This window comes from Pholis gunnellus (genome assembly GCF_910591455.1).
Source record: "Pholis gunnellus genome assembly, chromosome: 17".
NCBI classification, from domain to species: Eukaryota; Metazoa; Chordata; class Actinopteri; order Perciformes; family Pholidae; genus Pholis; species Pholis gunnellus.
The window spans coordinates 18,621,734-18,640,981 of NC_136544.1; the positions used below are offsets into that span (position 1 = coordinate 18,621,734).

At 42.8% G+C, this 19,248-nt stretch overlaps 1 protein-coding gene across 1 annotated transcript; it reads right to left on the bottom strand.

Annotated features, from left to right (window-relative positions):
- Positions 1-390: 390 nt before the first annotated feature.
- Positions 391-17,840, bottom strand: ciita (class II, major histocompatibility complex, transactivator). Its single transcript, XM_079177678.1, has 22 exons — positions 17,065-17,840; positions 10,165-10,227; positions 9,532-9,579; positions 9,315-9,386; positions 8,640-8,738; positions 8,386-8,451; positions 7,823-7,864; positions 6,785-6,991; positions 6,188-6,238; positions 5,863-5,976; positions 5,708-5,767; positions 5,384-5,601; positions 3,892-5,237; positions 3,183-3,719; positions 2,760-2,939; positions 2,577-2,648; positions 2,385-2,465; positions 2,210-2,293; positions 1,993-2,076; positions 1,800-1,883; positions 1,368-1,451; positions 391-958 (listed from the first exon to the last, which is right to left on the bottom strand). Exons 1-22 carry the CDS (start codon positions 17,720-17,722, stop codon positions 883-885), a joined length of 4,326 nt encoding a protein of 1,441 aa, XP_079033804.1. The 5' UTR covers positions 17,723-17,840; the 3' UTR covers positions 391-882.
- Between the last annotated feature and the right edge of the window lie 1,408 nt (positions 17,841-19,248).

The following is a 19,248-nucleotide window of genomic DNA, read 5'->3' on the forward strand; positions in this document are numbered from 1 at the left end:
TATTTTACTTTTGCAGCAGCAATTTAGTAGTATTTTCAGATATGGGTCTAGCCCCCGAAGCACTGGATCCTTCATTTCCCATAATGCAACTCAACACCCTCCCTGTCTGGTAGATGTGTGAAAAGTGATAACCAAGTATTTATGATACCTGTTTTAGCATGATAGCACAACTGGGTCTGCCCTCACTCTGGAACATATTGGCAGAAATATAAATAAAGTAATATAATGAACTCAGTGCTGCAGACACCAAAACAATGTAAAGGTCAGTTTGCGTCAAAATAGAGAACAGAAACCTGTTGGGAAGGAAGCGAAAATACGCTGGTAATAAACTCAGTAAACATAACCAATGATTAGTGAAAAAGAGGAAAGGAAATAATGTACCTTGTGACAACATGAAACATTTTATTTATATCAAAGTGCCATGTAATAGTTCAGCAATGTCTCATTTAGAGCCACTGAAGGAGTGCAAACAAAAATGCTGTTAAAGTCACACAGTGAAGAACGCTCATCAAATAGCAGGCCTCACAGGCAACGACAATAGACAGGAAACAAATCGATAATTGCGTAAAGACAAGTATCACAGTGCAAATGTGCGTATTGAATTTCTACCGACGAGCATCACAACACAGCCGTACCGTACACACATGCAGTGCTGTGTGACGCTGAATTAACTCATTGTAGCACTTGAACCTGGCAAGATGAAGTGTTGAATAAAGCAGCGGAGAATTTGTCCATTTTGGGTTTGTTTTAGTTCGTTCTCTCTCTCTCTCTCTCTCTGTTCCAGGAACTGTTTCTTTAACATACATGCTTTAGAAAAAGTGTTGTGTAGTGTGAACATGTATGCATGGGAAACACAATAAAAAGTCCAGGCTTCATATCGTTCTACTGCCACTGGATCCGGTTGTCCTGCTGCTGAAGTCTCTCAAACACTCCGTATGGAATACACTGGTTCCACATCCTGTGATAGGATGAGATGGAAAAAGACATTATGATGCAATCTGACATGCAGGAAACTAAATAACAATAACAAGTCTTTGGTTGTGGAGCAATTAAACCTAAAAAAGAGAGACGGGACATCCAGGGCGATGGTCCCGCACACACACACAACCTTGTACTTCTATCTTTGTGAGGACACTCACAAATGCCTTCCCTTGTCCCTTACCCTAACTTTAACGATAAAAAGCTCAATACCTGACCCCAACTGTTACCTTAACCAAGTCTGAACCCTCAAACAGGCCTTTGAAGGTCTGTCCATAAGTGAGGACTCCGAATGTCTCAAATTAAAACGGGTCCCCCCAAAGATAGCTGTACAAGTACAGATACGCACACACACACACACACACACACTCACACAAAGGGTTTCTCACCTCAGAGTCTTCATTTTTTTACAGTTTCTCAGACTGGCTCCCAAACTCTGTGCTCCAACGTCTGTTAGCTTGTTAAACTTCACGCTGTCAAACAGAAACGAGTTTACACTTTAAATGTCTCTTCAATGTGTCAACATATTAGTGACTTCAGAACAACAGACCCGCTGATCAATATTTACATGCTTCTAATCAAATTCTAATCACTGGTTCCTCATTTTCTGTCTGCTGAGGGTTTGTTGAAAATGATTGTCACTACAAAATACAGATGTGGTACATTTTGTCATTCAGTAAATCAACCAAAATGTATTTCTCTGTTTCTACGAGATATTTGCTGCTGTGACACTTAAAGAGTCAAATATGAGGACACCAAGTTATCAAAGCAGACGCATACACACAGGAATCCCAAATGTCGAATGAAAACGTGAGTCTTACTCCAGGTCAGTGAGTGAAGCCACGTGTGGGAGGACAGCTGCTAAGCTCTCTGCGCCTTCATCAGAAATCTCATTACTGTAGAGACTGGACAAAAACAGAGGAAGGTGAGATTATAGTGAGTCCACGGTATGTGCAACTGTGGGTGGTGTTGTTTCGGTATATGCGTGTGTGTGTGTGTGTGTGTAATATATACCTTAAACAGTGCAGTTTGGGCAGATCCCTCAGTGTTGCTGCTAATTTCTTAACCCCCTGGTCTCCGATACAGTTCTGTGAGAGACTAGGAACCCACAAGTAGAGGGTTAACACTAAGATCTTACAATGTAAAAAACTAAATGATTTATTTTGTATTGTGAGGTCAGATTTAGTTTTTATGTCACCCCTGAGAGGAGGGTCAACATTTTTGTACTCACTTGAGTATCTCCAGGGAACCATGCGAGACGAGAGCATCAGCCAATTTCTCTGCTCCTTTGTCCCCTATCTTACTGTTCTCTAGACTGAAGGAGGAGAGAGAGAGAGACCGTGAGACACTAGAAACAAACACATAAACACAGAGAGAGAACTAGAAGTAAAGGTGTGTATATTTACTCTAAGTGCTGTAGGTTATGTAGACCTGGCAGGAGCTCCCAAAGCTTGGGAAGAACCAGGGGACCTTTTTCTGGACCAAGCCTAGAGAGAAAGATAATGTCATCATCATCACCACCATCATCATCATCACCACCATCATCATCATCACCACCATCATCATCATCAGTTCAAACGTCAGAGCTCTATACTCACGCAAACTCCAGCTTGTGTAGCTCTTTGACAGCCGGTACCCCCTCTGCCAGAATGGAATCTGATTGGCTGGAACTACAATTAAACACAACACACACTTCAGGGGCCAGACACATAGTTTGTATTTTGCAAAAGGGTCACTGTGGGTATCTTAGTGTCTCTGTGTGTGTGTGTGTAGTGTGTTACCTGTCCGACAGCCTCTTGTGCATATGTATGTTCACCAGCTTTGCCAGGTGCTCCACGTGACACACCTGTGTGGCTTTCAGAGGATGGATCTTGAATTTGGACACCGTCTCTTGTAGGAGGTCTTCTTCCCCACTGTGCTCTAGCTGCTCCCATAAGGTGATGACATCAGCGATGCATGCCCTAGAAGACACCCAAGGGTTGACATTGGCATCACTGAAATGTCAGCGGACACTGATGAAGGTATAAATTACCAAAAAACGTGCTACTGTAGGTAGTAAGCTAGTTAGCCAGACATAAAATGCAAAGTAAGTTACTACAGCCCCATGCACATCCCTTTGGATTCTGGCAAAATCCCAAACTTGACAGACCCTTATTAGCGTTGCTAAGCTATTACTTTTTGAGATGTGCATTTTAATCATGTACCTGTATGTGTTGATGTTGTTGAGCCCCACCAGAGCTCTGAGTCCCGAAATCTGTATCCCAGAATCCTCCAGATCCAAACAGAACCTTCTTCCTTCAGTTCCACCCCTTTCGAGAACGTTCTGCACAGCGAACACGTCCGACGGCTTGAGTGGAACTCCGTGAAATGTCAGGACTTCTGGAAGATTCGCTGCCAGGTGAGCGACTAACCGTGTGCTGCCACTGTCTCTGCTACCGTCGCCATGCGTGGAACTCGCCTCATAAACATAGTTACACGCCTCCAGGACCTGGGCGGGGCTCAGGTCACCATGGGAGAGCCCCTCAAGGTGTCTTGTTACTAAAGCCTGCTTGGCGGCCACCATATCTCTGAAGGATGTCTCCGTGTATGAGTGAAGCCTCTGCAGCTCTGTCTTTTTGTGGAACAGCAGCCCGACTGCAAATCGCTGAGTGAGATCGACCTCCTCCCTCTGAGGCCGCCGACGTTCCTTCTGGCTTGACTGGAAAGGGAGGGTCTGGAGGAAGGCACGGTCTGTTACGGTCCTGGGGAAACAGAAAGTAAGAAAGAGTCAGGGAAATCCAGAGCACTGAAAGTAAAAGAGAAAGGAGGCTGGGAGTGGAAAGGGATATGCTCTTTTATTTTCAATTAATCAATCAACCACATCTCATTTAATCTTGAGGCCTATTGTCTTCTGAGTATTCAAGAAACTGTTACCTTGACAGAGACAGATGAACCGCTGCCAGGTAACTCTGAAGGAAAGGGTTGGCCCACAACAGGATGTGGTCATCACTTGCATCAGCGTCTTCAGTAGACGTCCTCCCCTTCTTTCCCCTCTTTTCTCTATTCTTTCGTGTTCTTATTTCTTCTCTCTCCTCTCTTCCTCCTCCCTCCCTCTCACCACTTGAGACACCCTGCCTCATCGTTAGGCGGTAAGAGAAGAAGAGCCCCGTCCTTTGGCCGAACGCCTTGAGTTTGGCAGATATGGTCTGTTCTGTGGGGAGGATGGAAGAGTTTGCTTTGACCCCCTTCCAAGCCAGACAACTCAGCTGGGACAGCAACTCTCTCTCTGCTCTATCTATTTCCCCGCCAACACTCTTCATCCCCTCCCCATCAACGTCATCTTCCCCTTTCTCGCTTTGGGTAGGAGAGCGAGTGCGAACCAGTGCTCTGGACTTTGACCGAGTGTTTTTTTTACGCCTATTCACTTGAGAACTTCTTGAGACTTGTGTCTGCAGTTGTTCTACTGATTGCACAGACACTTCTGATTGAGTTTCAGCCTCCGGGAGTGTGCTACTACGGTCCTTTTCCAGTTTCAGACGAAGCACTTGATGACAGAGCCCGGTTAAAGTTCTCGGTAGGTCCTCCGAACTTTTGCACTGCTCTAAAACCAAACAGACCAACCGACATAGTCCAGGGTTCCAACAGAGGAGTTGTAGGTAGCTGCAGCTTTTCAAACAGCTCAAAGCAGGTGCTCTGAGGTCAGGATCAGTGAAGTACTGGGATAAATATGTTTCTACGTTTGTGGGGTTAAAGCCGCACACCTCTAAAAGACTGTCTGTCCGCTTGAGTAGCTGGCTGGCAGTGCCTCTTGGTCGAGTGGAGAGCAGAAGAGTGCAGCGTGGAAGGAGGACCCTCTGAAGGATGGCAGAATATAACTGTCTTACTGTGTAGTTCTGTGCTTTACTGTCTTTGAGCAATGACGTTATCAAGTCTTTTTCTTGAGTCTGGAGAAGAACTTCATAGTCCCGCAACTCGTCAAACCCGTCAAAAATGACGAGCACGCGCTTAGGGGCTGCGAGAATTTGAGCGTACACTGCCTCCGGGTCCATGCAGGAAGAGGCAAACGAGGAGAAGTTTAAAAGAAGGGTCTGAAGGCTAAAGGTTGCTTCCGGTAAAGAGAGCGCTTTGCCGTCTAAAACGAAGACAAAGTCAAACTGTGGGATGCAGTTTCTGGACCAGTCAAGACACAGTTTTCTGATCAGGGTGGTTTTTCCCATGCCAGCATTGCCGAGTAGCAATATGTAGCATTTGGGTTTGTCTCCATTTGAGCCTTCGAATATCTGAGTGGAAAAAGACAAACATGTACTGTAGGTACCAGCCAGTGGTTTCAGCAATGTTCTTGACCTGTATAAGATTTCTGAATTGTTGATAAGACTAGTCAAAGTATACTTAAGTTTGGCTGAAAGCACTTGATTGAAACTCTTACCTGAATGTGCCCCAACAAGCTTTTTTGCCGATCTGTATCTCCCGTGATGACTAGTTCCTTGTCCAGGACTTTGTTGGTATTCTTTCCCGAGCGGAGAATCTCTCTCTGGCTCACTTGCACATCTACGTAATGAGAAGTCAGACTAAGGCCTGACTCCATGTCCTGGCAGGTTTGACTCACGTGTGCCTTGGCTTCCTGAATGTAGTCCTTTACAACCGCTGTAGAAGAAACAAAACTGAATTTGAACCTGCTTCTCCGTGATTTATACAAGATCTTTTTTTACATCAAAGCAGAAGAGAGAAATAAAAGCATGTGGTAACATACGTGGAATATCAAGGACTGTGGGAGACTGAGGAAGAGGTGATTCCTTACATGGAGACATTTCTGAAAAACAGGCCAAAGTATTTGTAACATGGAAACAACTCTGCAAAGTGATTTACACAAAAGGAGAAAGAAATCAGGGAGTAACTGGTTCTCACCATGGTTGGGGGAGAGGGGTGAGGCACAAGGTGGAGACATGGCTTTGCTAGCGGTGTCTGACAGAGACCCTGGTGGGGCTGAACTCATTTGGACCGGCGCTACTGCTCCGTCCACTACGAACACAATAGAAGAACTGTTAAGAACCTGCATTCACACATACAGAAGTCTGCAGAGAGTGGTTTCCATGTTGCTGCCATAAAGACAGAGCTCAAACTGTACATAACCTACGTAACACTGCCAGAATGAGATCTCTGCATACATGCACATGAGGTAAAGACCGGCAGAGACATATATACATCCCAGATTAAAGACTTTTTTACTCACTTGGGGAGAGGGGTGGCACTTGCTGTTTGACGGGTGGTGAGGTAGCAGGAACTATATAGGAAACAAGTGTTAGAGTATGTACTGTTGATATAGCATATGTTCAATACATATACATACATGAGGGGGCAAGGCAAGTTCATTAGTTTGACACATTTCATATACTAAGTGCTTTACATAGTGCACGGAATACATTTAATAGTAAAAGAGTAACACAATACAACACAAATTTAGTTCAGGATGTGGAATTAGATTCACAACAAATCTCAAATCTTCTGGGAGGTTTATCCCAGCATACAGGCAGATTGGCATCCATTACTGTGAGTGGCAGTGTCCTTTTTTAATACAACCCCTGGCAGTCACCAAAGTAAGAAATGTTCAAATCCTTTTGTGGGAAGGGGTGGGGGCTTTAAACAAAAGAGGACCAAGGACTGAGCCTTGAGAGACTCCGCAGGATAGACTGGATACATGAAGTTATTACAAACAGAGACAAAATATTCAACAATATTCAAAATCAATCTAATTGACTCAAATGCAGCATAGTATTCGATGGGACAACACAATCAACATTGCATGCATATATGTGAATACTCTACTCACCAAATATGTAAGTAGGTGTAGCTGCTGTATTGGGGAGTGGAAGTCTGATCAGCGGGTGAGAGAGCCTCAGTGTCCGAACAACCTGATATGCTGGAGTGTCTGGGATGGGGACAAACTGAATGGAGGGATGGAGATGAAGGATTCTTGGTGGAGTGGTGGAGAGGTCGGCCGTCTCTGCTGAACTCGGATCTGATCCTGTGTCAGTGCCTGCAAAAGAAGCAGAGACAACATCCTTATCTTTTCTCTGCTGACAAGTTTCGTTGACCTTGCGTGTATCAAAAACTGGGACTGGACAATGAAAACACGCTGATAGTTTAGGTTCCAAGTGAATAACAAGGAATTTAGATTCAACAATTTTGTGTCAAGACTGAAACTTTCACTTTAGCAGACTTGAAAGTCTTAAAGAAGGAAAGCTCAGAGCTCAGAAGTAGAGCGATAGCCCTGAACTTACAACAGTGTACAGCAAGTAATCGTCAACAACTCATCTGCAAAGACAATAGTTTTTATCAAACTGAGAACTAGATTGGTATCTAAAAAGCACCAAACTGATCTGGAGGAAGCCGGGTGAAGGGAGAGTTCTTCTTTCAGTTTATCAACTTGTCCTAATGTGATGACTTCAAAATTAAACTTCCCGTTTCTTGATCTGCAATCCAATGGCACGAAGGAACCAAGTCAAGTAAAGCCCACCAACATCCCTTTAACCCGTGAGTCTAATGTTTGTACCCGAGCCGCACATTTGCCTTGGTTGTGAAATGTCACTTTATTTATATAAGGCTAATGTCTAATGTTTATTCTGTATGAGTTAAAAGAGTATGCATGGGATTTCTTCCTTCTTTTGCCAGAATATGTGGAATATTTCTGAAAATAGAAGACCATAGGTTCTGTGTGTTCGTTTATGAGAGACTGTGTATGTGTATGTTGTTAGTGTGTATATGTGGACGAGTGTTCAGAGGCTTAAATTGTATGTAAAAATGTACAATGTCTATCTGTTCCCCTAACAATTACATTAGGTTTACAGCAGGAACATTAGAAACATACCTTGAGATGGATCAGCCTGTGTCACTTTGGTTTTTGGTCGACCTGCAAGAGTTGAAGAACCAACATTAAAACATGAATGTTATCTAAAGGAAAATATTGTATTAGCAAGTTTTTGTTCCTAACTACAAAACATGTTAGCATCTTAGCATTTCTGCTAACGAACGCTGCACAGTTTCAGATTTTCCTGCTGCTCCGTGCAGCCATTGGTTTCCATTATGACATTTTTGTTGCATGCTGATCAACAGTACAGATTCATTTGAAAACTCTGCAGTGCATCATCTCATGATGTGATGTTGAAAAACATTGACGCCCACTTGATGTTCACTGTGATATTTGAAAAGTCTGCTAAATGATTTTCCTAATAGACGGATGTAGATGAAACCAATGGCGGCTTGAGACACAGTCTCCTAAAACACAGCAGCATGGTCTGCAGAATTATTAAACTGACCACACGATGGGCTGGTGGCTGACACTGTGCAGGTTATATATCTCCCAGTGCCCCACGTTTAGAGCCACGCCATCAATATATATTAGACAGAAACCAAACAGTCTGGGTAGGTCACCTGCTGCTTTTCGTCTTTTGGGCCTTGATGGTGTGTTCTCATCAGTGCACTGTGATGACCGGGGAACTGGAGAGAGGGAATTTTAAATAAAACATGTAAACTTTCCAAGCAAGTAAAAGTGATTCATTACTTGTAGAATGTTGTGTCTGCGATCCTAAAGTTACGTTTTCTATGATAAAGGAGTGATCAGGAGGGTTTTCACACAACCGAGCAGACTGCAGTTAGTAGGTTCTAGCTAGTGGACGGTTTTCTACCTCTGGGTCTTTTTCTCCTGTTATTTGTTTTGCTTGTATTTTTGTCCGTCTGCTGGTGGCTGTCTGGGCTGAGCAGATCTGTTGGCCCAGGAAGAGCACCTGAAGTGTCAGAAAGAGGAAGTAACAGAGTCAGTGATGCAGTTAACAGACACAGTAGCCAGAAATGGTTGTTATTCTCATGCGTTTCAGTAGTGAACGGAAAAACAGGGCAGTGAAGCATGTTTCTCCAAACATGTTGCAGATTTTAAAAAGGAAGTGGTGGACGGTAAAACTTGCAACTGTGACTTCAAACATCACCATGGAAATAGATTCTTTACCCTTGTGGGTTTTTTTGGCATTGGCGTTACTTCCTTGGTGTTTGGGGGTCTTACAGACTCCACTGCAAAATGTTCCGCATCAATTTTGATCTTATCAAAACCCACTCGGTAAAGGTGTTTATAACACTTCTCTTTGCACATTTACGGAAGGAGACAAAAATGCTACAATGGCCAAACGGCATTGTTATTATACCAAATAAGGAAATATATTAATTATATGTGATATGGACTGTGGTCTTCTCTGATTAACACTTTGTAAGATCTAATACAAGTTTTTATATTCCTCCTTGACTCACATGTATTGCTTGTTATGTGTTAGCAGTTGTAAAATAAAAAAATGTAAAGAAGAGCTCCTTACTGCAGGTGCTGAGTTCATCCTCACAATTCAAAAATGGATCGTCAAAGAGCACATCCGTGTCGAGGTCAGGAACTGCGTAGAGGGAAGCAGACAATAGATCACCTTTGTGTTCATACCTGAATGTGTGTGTTTATGTGTCAGCCATTTGAGCCAATCTTAAGTGTGTCAGTACGTTCTGCAGACTGTAAGTGAAAGGGAAAGTTTGGTTGCAACTTACCCACAAACTTCACGAGGTAGTCATCGTTGAAGTATTCAGATAAATCATCTAAAACACAAATAATGAGCATTATTGGACAAAACACTTGACAACAGTTGTCTTTCATGTCTTTCATTCAATATTTGCTAATGAGTCGTTGAAAGTTTCGCAGTTCATTCGGCCTGCGTGTCTGTTTCTGGGGCTGCTTTCCTAAATCCAGCATGTCTCAATTATAATTCATAATAATATAAGACTAAGAAAATCAAGATATTAAATACCAGAAATGTTTAAAAACTCTTTCCCATTCAACCAACCAGCCCAGATCCCAGACCAGCTTTTTCAGCGCCCCTGTGGCTTTCCTTAATCTGTTTATGTTAAACATGCCCGTTGGATTAGTGATTTGATTATTTCAATAATTAAGTTCTCTATTGCTGCAGTTAATGCAACAGTAGCTTGGTGGTGATCCTGGCGTAATAAACTCACTATATTTCCTTTAATGTCAGTATATCTTGCACTTGCAGTGGATTTCTTTTGTGAGGTTATTGGGATGAACACGGTCTGCTTCATACAACGGGGTAAAAGCAGCAGCTTTCCATGTAATCAGCGCGTTGATCCATGTTGAACCGTTCAACCCTTCTAGAGTCTAACACTCACCTGGTAGATCTCCCAAGTCAGGACAGATAAACGGGTCCTGATCCAATTCCTGCATCTTTACACCTGACACACAAACACACACATCAAATGAAATTAACATATTGACTCATGAGTAGGGAAGCTGCGTGAGTACTGTGTTAAACTGAAGACAACCGCTTGATCTGTGTGCACTGATTGGCTCCTCACAGACAGCATCAGATGAGGAGTTGGCATGTTTTGGCAGCCACAATGTTTTAAAAAAAAAAATCTTATCAAGCTTTGCACATGTTCCCACTTTAAGTTTCAGAATTTCCTCATTTCGAAATGTCATTTCAAACGCAAATGCTGCCGTCATTGTTAGCTTCAAATACACAAAGGATGAGAAGTAAATAGATAAATGTAATCCTCTCAATCACAAACCATTTGCCCACTTTTGCTGCCGGTGCCGTGCAGCAGATGAAAGAGCTACATATGACAGACAAGGGTCTGTCCCTACACAGAGATGTAAAGCACACATAGAATAATATCACCTGGCAGCAAACAACAAGTCCAGGTGATTTAGCAAACAGTCCCATATTGAGCAACGCATATTGAAACATCCCGACTTACATATAATGTTAAGAGTCATTGTTGGTAATGATGATGAAGTGTGCGTCTTAATGTTTCAGTTTGAAGGGGTCAAAAGCCTTCACAATAGATTATCAGACATCGGTTATCAACCAGAGACACAACAGTTTGACTTTACTTTAAAAAATTATACTAAAAGCAAAGATGTATTTACCCAGCAAACACTGTTTTATGTTCTCAGGCTTACGTTCATGTTTTGTGTGTTTGTTTGTGTGTGTGTGTGTGTGTGTGTGTGTGTATGTGGTTCCTGTCTATCAGGTGGAAGTGGTTTTCTTCACTATATTCTGATGTGTGTGTTTGTGTCTTGTATTTTTATTCTTTTGTTCTGTTTTATTGTTTCGTTTTCTTTATCACGTTTGTCTGAACGTCACTTGTTGAAGTATGGATCCTAATGTAAAGTATAACGAGTTCAGAACACGTTGTAAGGGCCGACAAATAAAATGACCTTGACCTCGACTGACAGAGGAGAACAGTGCCACTGTGGTTTCACACTCCTCTTGTCCTCCATTTAAGAGCAGCTCTGAGGTCAGTTATTATTTACACAGTTTTACATACAATATATATATATATACTGTATATATATATGTAATGTAGCAATGTGTCATGTAGCAATTAAGATGCAAAATTAAACCAAGTAATGAAAAACAATAACTAAATGGGAGTTTGCATATAATAATATATGATATATGGAATTAAAACCATTTAATTGACAAATGCATGATGTGCTGCAACGTCTGCAACGTGTGTTCGGGGATTACAGTTGACAAGAAAGCAACAGTTAAGCTAAACAATCCCGTTCTGAATCACACAGATGGACAGAGATACTGTATTACTCATCATCACCAATGCTGCAGTATATCGTATAGTCATAACAAAACGCGCATGCTTGCGCGTGCATGCTTGCGCGTGCATGCTTGCGCGTGCATGCTTGCCTCCATCTCTGTGCTGCAGCTGTCCAGGACCCTAAAAGGCTTCTTCTCTCAACCAGCGAGAGAAACCTGAGCTCTCTTAGATTTAGCTTTTATAAATCAAAAGGCATACGGAGAAAGGAACGTTCACTTTAAGTGATACTTTAAGTTTAAGTTTGATGGATCCAGATCCAGGATTCCTTTAAATGGATTTGTTTGTTTGTTTGCATATGGTTTAAAAGTATGGTTTATAATATCATCAATTCATACTCATCTATGACTTGTTGACATTAAATACAACTGTGTGTAACATTGTATATGGTGGGCGGTGCCGTCACTTTTGTCTTGATGTAAGTGTGAGAGGCTGGCTCTGACACCTTTTGTCCGTCAGATGTCTGTCGTATCTTGGACAACTCCTGCAAGCTTAACAATACACAATGTACTGTTGGAAGTGTTTCCCTCCCTTCTTCCTCCCCTTCAGTTGAACTAAGGCCAAGCTAACGTGGTGCATGGCGGTATAGTCATAAATGAAAGATAGGGTTCAGCATTGTGACTCCGTGGTCTGCAGCTTTCTGCCTACTGTGTCGGGAACATGATGGTCTCAGTTCGAGGCTCCTTAGGCACACATTGGTGGTGATGGCTTGCAGTTGAGTTCCGATAAAGCTACTGTACAAACTTTTCAAATCATTATCAAACTGGATTAATTGAACTTTGAAACTTGGACAGGGGACGAGACAAAAACACCAACGAGCCGTTTGAAATGCTTGTCTTGATGACTCATTGAGCTACTTTGGACACAATAAATCACTACATTTTCTGATGACCCGGTCCAGAAGGGTTGTAGGTGAACAAAACAACAGTGTCTGCTGCCCGAAAGACCACAAAGGGAGTTAGGAGTTTCCTATAATTGGCACATAGACGGTTCCTGTGTGTTTGGAGCAGAGGGAGCGCAAAAACAAGCAGATTCAGAAAAGGGTGCTTCTGATCTGATCCACGTCAGGTGGCGTTTGAGGGGTTAAACAAGCACTAAGGAGCACCTGAACTGTTCTCTCTGTGTGGGGGTCATTTCTTCAGCATGTTTAGTGCCCTCCATCACTTTCCACTGGGATGCCTTCTCAACCCTCTAGTCGGACCACCAAACTCAGGCCCCTCTAGAGGCTCCACTTGAGGAAACATTTGAAGAAAATTACCCACACGTATCGGGGCCATAAAACGTTACAAGTCCAAGATAAGCTCAGTCTGGCACAGCCAGACTGCCAAATACAATGGCAGGTATGTTGTTTGACGACCTGTAAGGTTACTGCCACACACACGCACACACGCACACACACACACACACACACACACACACACACCTACACACACACACACACACACACACACACACCCTTACCATACAAAACCACTCCAAAACCCTGACTTCCAGCCAGAACACAGACTCGTGGCATCAACTGTGGACTTTCAACTCTGTGTGTGAACCAATACATCTTGAATGTCCACATCCAAGTTTCCTGTTACGGCGAGTATATCGTGTGCACTTGCTGTGTACTGCAAAGGATGACGTTAATAAAGCAGGTGCCATTTTAGTCCATATTAAAAAACAATAGCAGTGGGTGACTTGCCGCATCATAACACGCAAAAAAAAATGCGATGAAGAACTTGTCAACTTAAATACATCACCAGGCATGCTCTGTCACAGCAACCTCATCAATAAAAACATGCACAAGACTACATGCTGCACAACACATGGCCGAGGTGAGAAAAGCTGCAAGAAAAACAAAGAAAAGGCCTTGAATGTTGCTGAATCTTGATCATGAATAAATGAACTTATCCACACTGGCCATCGCCTACTGTGTGTTTAGTTTTTGCTTTCTATTCTTTCCCTGGAAGTCCCCCTGAATATCCTGCTTTCACCAACTTACCCTGCCAACGCCCTCTCATTCACATGCACAATAAGGTGGAGACACTTTACACATGCGTGATGGAGTTTACTCGAATGGAAAGTTTGGAAGCCAAATAAAAAAACACCACTGCTTAAAAAAGACTATCAAACGCAATATCTTTTGGGCAAAATGTTATTTAAAGGCAGAAAATATGAAATGGTAAAATGCATTTTTAGAAAACACATTTTCTTAATTCTGATTACCTAAATGACGCAACGCATTGATCAAACTGTTAACACTGCGCATCAGTAAGCCAACTTGAAATCATTACACAACGGAGCTCATGTACACTACACAATATTTAGAGAGGACCGCACACCCCCTCCGACATCTTAATTTCCTCACCATGCTTGCGCTCTTTGGATAAACCTTCGGATAATGATAACAGTTACCTGCATGTCGCCTCACTGGATGTCGCTCATATCCACTGAACTCCAGCTCTAAAGCTGTTTTCCCCCCCGCAGTGCAATAAACTTTTCAGGTGCTGTGTGTTCTTCAAACGCAGGATGCATTCTCTGATGCGCCATATAGTACCTCCAGTCAGTGCGCACAGCGGGTCTGATATTAAACAAGGGTTTTACTTTCACTTTGACCAATTGCGCACCAGAGGTGCCAGTCTGTGGCGGGGATAGATGGGGGCACCAGAAGCAGCAGTTTGTTTCGGTTTAGGTCCTCATGTAACTGCCATCATGAAGACACGTCTTTGAAAGCCACTCCTTAAATGATCAGTTGAACACAGAGGGTTGTGAGGTATGTGATGGAGCGCAGTCAAAGCTAAACCCCAAATAACTTACTGTACACTACTTAAAGCACGCGCTCAAAATGCAGGTGTTGCTAATTAACACTAATCAGAGATGGGCAAAAATACATCAAAATGTATTTTGATACAAAATACAAAATACCCCCAAATAAATGTATTACAACAAAATACAAAATACAAAATACTGGTGCCAGAAAATGTAACAAAATACATGTATTTTGTATTTAAAATATAGGAAATACTTTTTTCTGGATTTTCTGTTTTCTCACAATTTGGTATAGCAGAGCATTCAGGTTTGGGCTATAATGTACACAAAGCTCTGGTGAACCCCACTAAAAGGAAGAACAGTCACAGAATGTCAGTGTAACTAAGCAAAGCTATTGAAAGACAACAACTTGATTATGTATGTTTTTATGAATGGGACTTAACAGCCCATAAACGTTGGCTTGTGAACTGTTTTTTGATTCGTGGAGAAAGTATTTTGAGTATTTTAAATACTAAATTACTCCACTCTAAAGTATTTTGTTACAAATTACGTTAGATTTTTAATCGGCCCTATCAAATACAAATTACAAAATACTCAAAAGTAATTGAAATACGTATTTCAAATACAAGTAATAGAAATACTGCCCATCTCTGACACTAATCAGACAAACCAGGCCAGACTAAAGGTCAGTGAGACACAAAGTCTAACAAACAAATAGGTACAGAGTTTAAACTGTGCACACCTCTCCTGTTCTTAGTCCCTTATGCTCTGACAACAAACATCCATTCATGGACTTCTCCAGGACTGTCTTGCAGATATGTGGCCATGCTACCTCTCTCATAGACCCCTGATTCCACCATGACAGCTCCAACTCATTTTCTGGCTCAAAAGTCACCTTTGTCCACGTGTTCCTGGCACGGATCAGTTATTATACACAATTAAGTCTCAGTTATCTTTTACATCTGTTGTTGTCATGTCACTTCCCCTCCTCATTTCCATCTAAGGTCCTCATTCGTATACAAGAGTATGAGCTCTACCAAACTGTGTGCAGACACATGTTCATGTTTTGCTTGCGGAGCACTTTTACCTAGCAAGGCGTTTTCTGTTCCAAATATGCCCAAAAACATTCCAGCAAAAACAACGAATGGGTACATAAACACACACCCGGAGCACTTTTACCTAGCAATGCGTTTTCTGTTCCAAATATTACACAATTGAATATATGCTCTTTTGAAATCTACCACTGATTCCCTGTGTGACATCTATCGACAGGTGAAATGCAGCAGCACACTCACACCGTGGTACGTTGAAGGAAACGGAGGAGTCTTTGCCACAAAACCAACAGTACCTGCTCTACCTGTTCCTCTGTGTCAATTAGATAGACCATGTATGCTGCCACACAGATGTACCATTAATACCTGTTTTTCCACAGAGTGATACTGCCCAAAAACATTCCAGCAAAAACAACGAATGGGTACATAAACACACACCCGGTCGATACTTGGAAATATGGCGTTCTATCCTAAACGAAGATGGAAGTGTGAAAGTCAGGTCAGTGTGAGCGAGATGACCGAAGGAGGGAGGAAGCAAAGACAAAGGAAGGAAAGGTGGAGTTCAAGGCTTTACGATGGCTGTCCATTCTCATGAAGTTGAGTCAGAGACTGTAGTCTTTTGTTCTTCCTCTGTAACAACAACCCAAAGTCTGCACTATAGGCAAGGACAGGACAACCAAAAGTCATTTACAGATTACTCAAGTAACACATGATAAAAACATATGAGCAAGCAAACAAAAGCACAGAAAAAAAACAATGAAACAACATAACAAATAAATGAGATTTAAAAGAAAACTAATCAAAAGCAATGGTAAACAGGAAGTCATTCTGAACTGTAACAACATTACCTGAGCTGGATAAATGCACCACACGCTAGTGGACTAGTAATAACAACAGGTAACACAAGTGCATGAAAATGGAGCTCCGCCTTTTAATTGAATTATGTTACATTCAACTAATCTCCTCTGGGCCAAGCATTCTTGTTCTTTGCCTCAACTTTGCGTTGTGTGCACTGATGGCAGGTTTCCCCACAGCAAAGCCCAGCAGGCACCCTTGAGCCCATGTGCCCCCTTTAATTCCTCCGTCCGAAGCCTCCAACGGATCACTGCTCGAGCTCAAAGTCAGTGAAATATTCAAGCCGGCAGAGATGTGAGATTGATTTACATTTTTTTAGAATATTTTAGAATACAAAACACTAATTTGATTATCTAAAACTACAGTATGAGTATCAAATCCTCTGCATGACATCATCCTACACTCCTAACAGACGAAAACAAAATTCTTCTTTGTTGCTAGCGTGGGAGGCGCACACCCTCTTATCCTAATTATCAGCCTGGGAATGACTCCAAATCAAAAGTGAAAGTGAGGCACACAATAACCTCCAAATCCTGTCCAGCTAAAACACCACTAAACAAACACTACCTGCCATCTCACGGTTGGCACTTTGGGTGACTTTGATTGGAAAGTACCAAAAAGAAAACGGAAAGCACCTGGAGAACTAAAACCATGAAATCAAGGTTTTGATGGCGTTCCTATAGCCCCCAGCATATCACAGAGACGAGAACAGACAAAGACTTAAAGGCATGATAGAATAATAGAAAACCAGCAAGAGGGGACACGATATGATGATTGAGTGCTAACTTACCCCAGTGTGTCTCCACCCTCTCCTCAGCCTCTCCATTCTGGTGGGAATCGTCAGCGCTGCAAGTGTTTGTACTATAAGCAGTCCTGAAACAGTTTTCTGCAATGCCCAGCGTCATGCTGTGATCTTTGTTAGGGTAAAAAGAGTGATCTCGGGCGTCAGTATGAGTGTCCGTCGGTGCACAGGGAGAAAATAAATGTGCAATGTCTTCTGAAAATCCTGCTTCGGCGCCACATTGCACCTGTCTCATCAAACAGAGCAGGTCTTCTGCCGTGTCTGCTGTCCTGTCCGCCTCCCGGCAGTAATCCAGGTTTCCCTCCAGGCCGTGTGTTGCCGCGCGGGCTTGAACAGGTGAGGCGCTTCTCCCCGCTTCAGAGGTTAAGTAATGATCCACATTCAGAAAGGTTGTCTCCATGCTGTCGTCTGTAGACAAACAGAGGCCTTCCGGTGCCCCTCCTGTATCCAGTGGGAAGCTTGGGCCCGTAATCTCCACCTCCGCACATTTAAAGTTGTCATCGTACAATTCTAATGTCCTGCAAGCAATTGCGAGCTCTGTTTCCTTTTCCATATTCAAAGCAAGGCATTGTGCTTCACTGTCTGTCGATGTGTCTTCACTTGTTGCACAGCCAGGAGTCATACAAGGAACCTGGGGTAGCAACATCCTCCGTCCTCTGTCCCAGTGCTGCCACAGAGGGACAGCTATCCGTCTATAGTCGCCTCCTCTACCTGTTCTAACCACTCCTTCTCATTCTCCAAATTCCCCTCATCCACACTTTCACTATCACTTCATGGCTTCTGCATTGATTCTGCACTTCAGTTCTGCAATTTCATGGTCAACTCTGAGACCGCATTGGGTCATCACATACTAACCGGCGTTCGTCCAACACTGGCCCCCCCCCCCTTCAATTCCTGAACAGTGGATGTTTTTCTGGCCTGGACCCTGTTGCTGTCAGGTTCATCCGCTGATGGTAAGTCGGTGCAGACTCGAGCTCTTGCCGTCGGTCTCTTGAGATGATCCGCTCCTCCACCGAACCGTCCAGCAGGGCCCGGATCTCGGCAGCAGAGGCCAAAGGTCAGAGCCAGCTGCACCCCTTCAGAACCTCCTCGAACTGGGCCATGCCGACGGCGTCTGCTCCCGGGACAATGATGTCAGACAGCTACTAGCAGAGATGATGGAGTTTTAGGTTGTTGTTGTTGTTGTTGTTGTTGTTTTTGAGGGACACAATGGTTTTGTTGAGGAGGCGTTCTCATTAAAAGAGGGAGGAGTTTGTGTGGTTGGAGGGGGAGGTGTGCTGGAAGACTTGTTTCAGTTATCTGACTTTAACGTTCTGGAGACAGAGACGTCAGTATCATTAGGAAGTGAGGTTAGATTCTGCTTACACAAGGAGAATATTTGTTCACTTTCAGACTGAATACTTTCATCAATCTTCCTACATCCCCCCCCGATGTTTATTAAGCAAACTAGAATGCATTTTGTCCAATGACACTGAATATTTTGCATTTTTTCAGTCCACACATATCATTTTGAGTGCAGTGTCACACCCCACACACTTCTATGACTAATAAAAACATGCCAACACAACTACACATGCAGGCATTTGTTTATAAATGCTTGATGTCACTATAATTATGAAATGTGTCCACTCTGTTGTCTGTTGTTTGGAACAGAACTGGTTTGGCCAAACAATGCATGCCCCGCTGCCATGCCTCGTTTTAACCGTACTTCCCCTCCTGAGTATCACCACTCCAGCCTGCACCACGTGCACCACAGCAGAGGTCATCAATTAAAGGTGTATCTATACACAGATACTAGTTGTTTGCTGGTATATTAATGTTCAGAATTTAGAATTTAGCACCTTTGACGATAGGAAGGCGGCTCGTAAAAGTTGGTGCCCATTCTTGTCAAGAATAGTTCACTTAAAATAGCGAGAGACCCACACAGCTGTTTTGCCAAATCTCTTAAAGCAGCTGAATGTGTTTCCATACAACAGTTCAGTGCACTGCTTTCACTGTTCATATCTGGTAACCTCTGTATGTTTCCTGTGCTCTGAATTCTTAAAGCGTCTGAAAGTCTTTGTTATGGACACTATGATCTTCAGCGCTTCACTCGTTAAAATAGTTGTGCTTGTATTCTAGGAAATAAAACTATTGTTTTCAATATTTGTATTTTTCTACATAGACTGAATT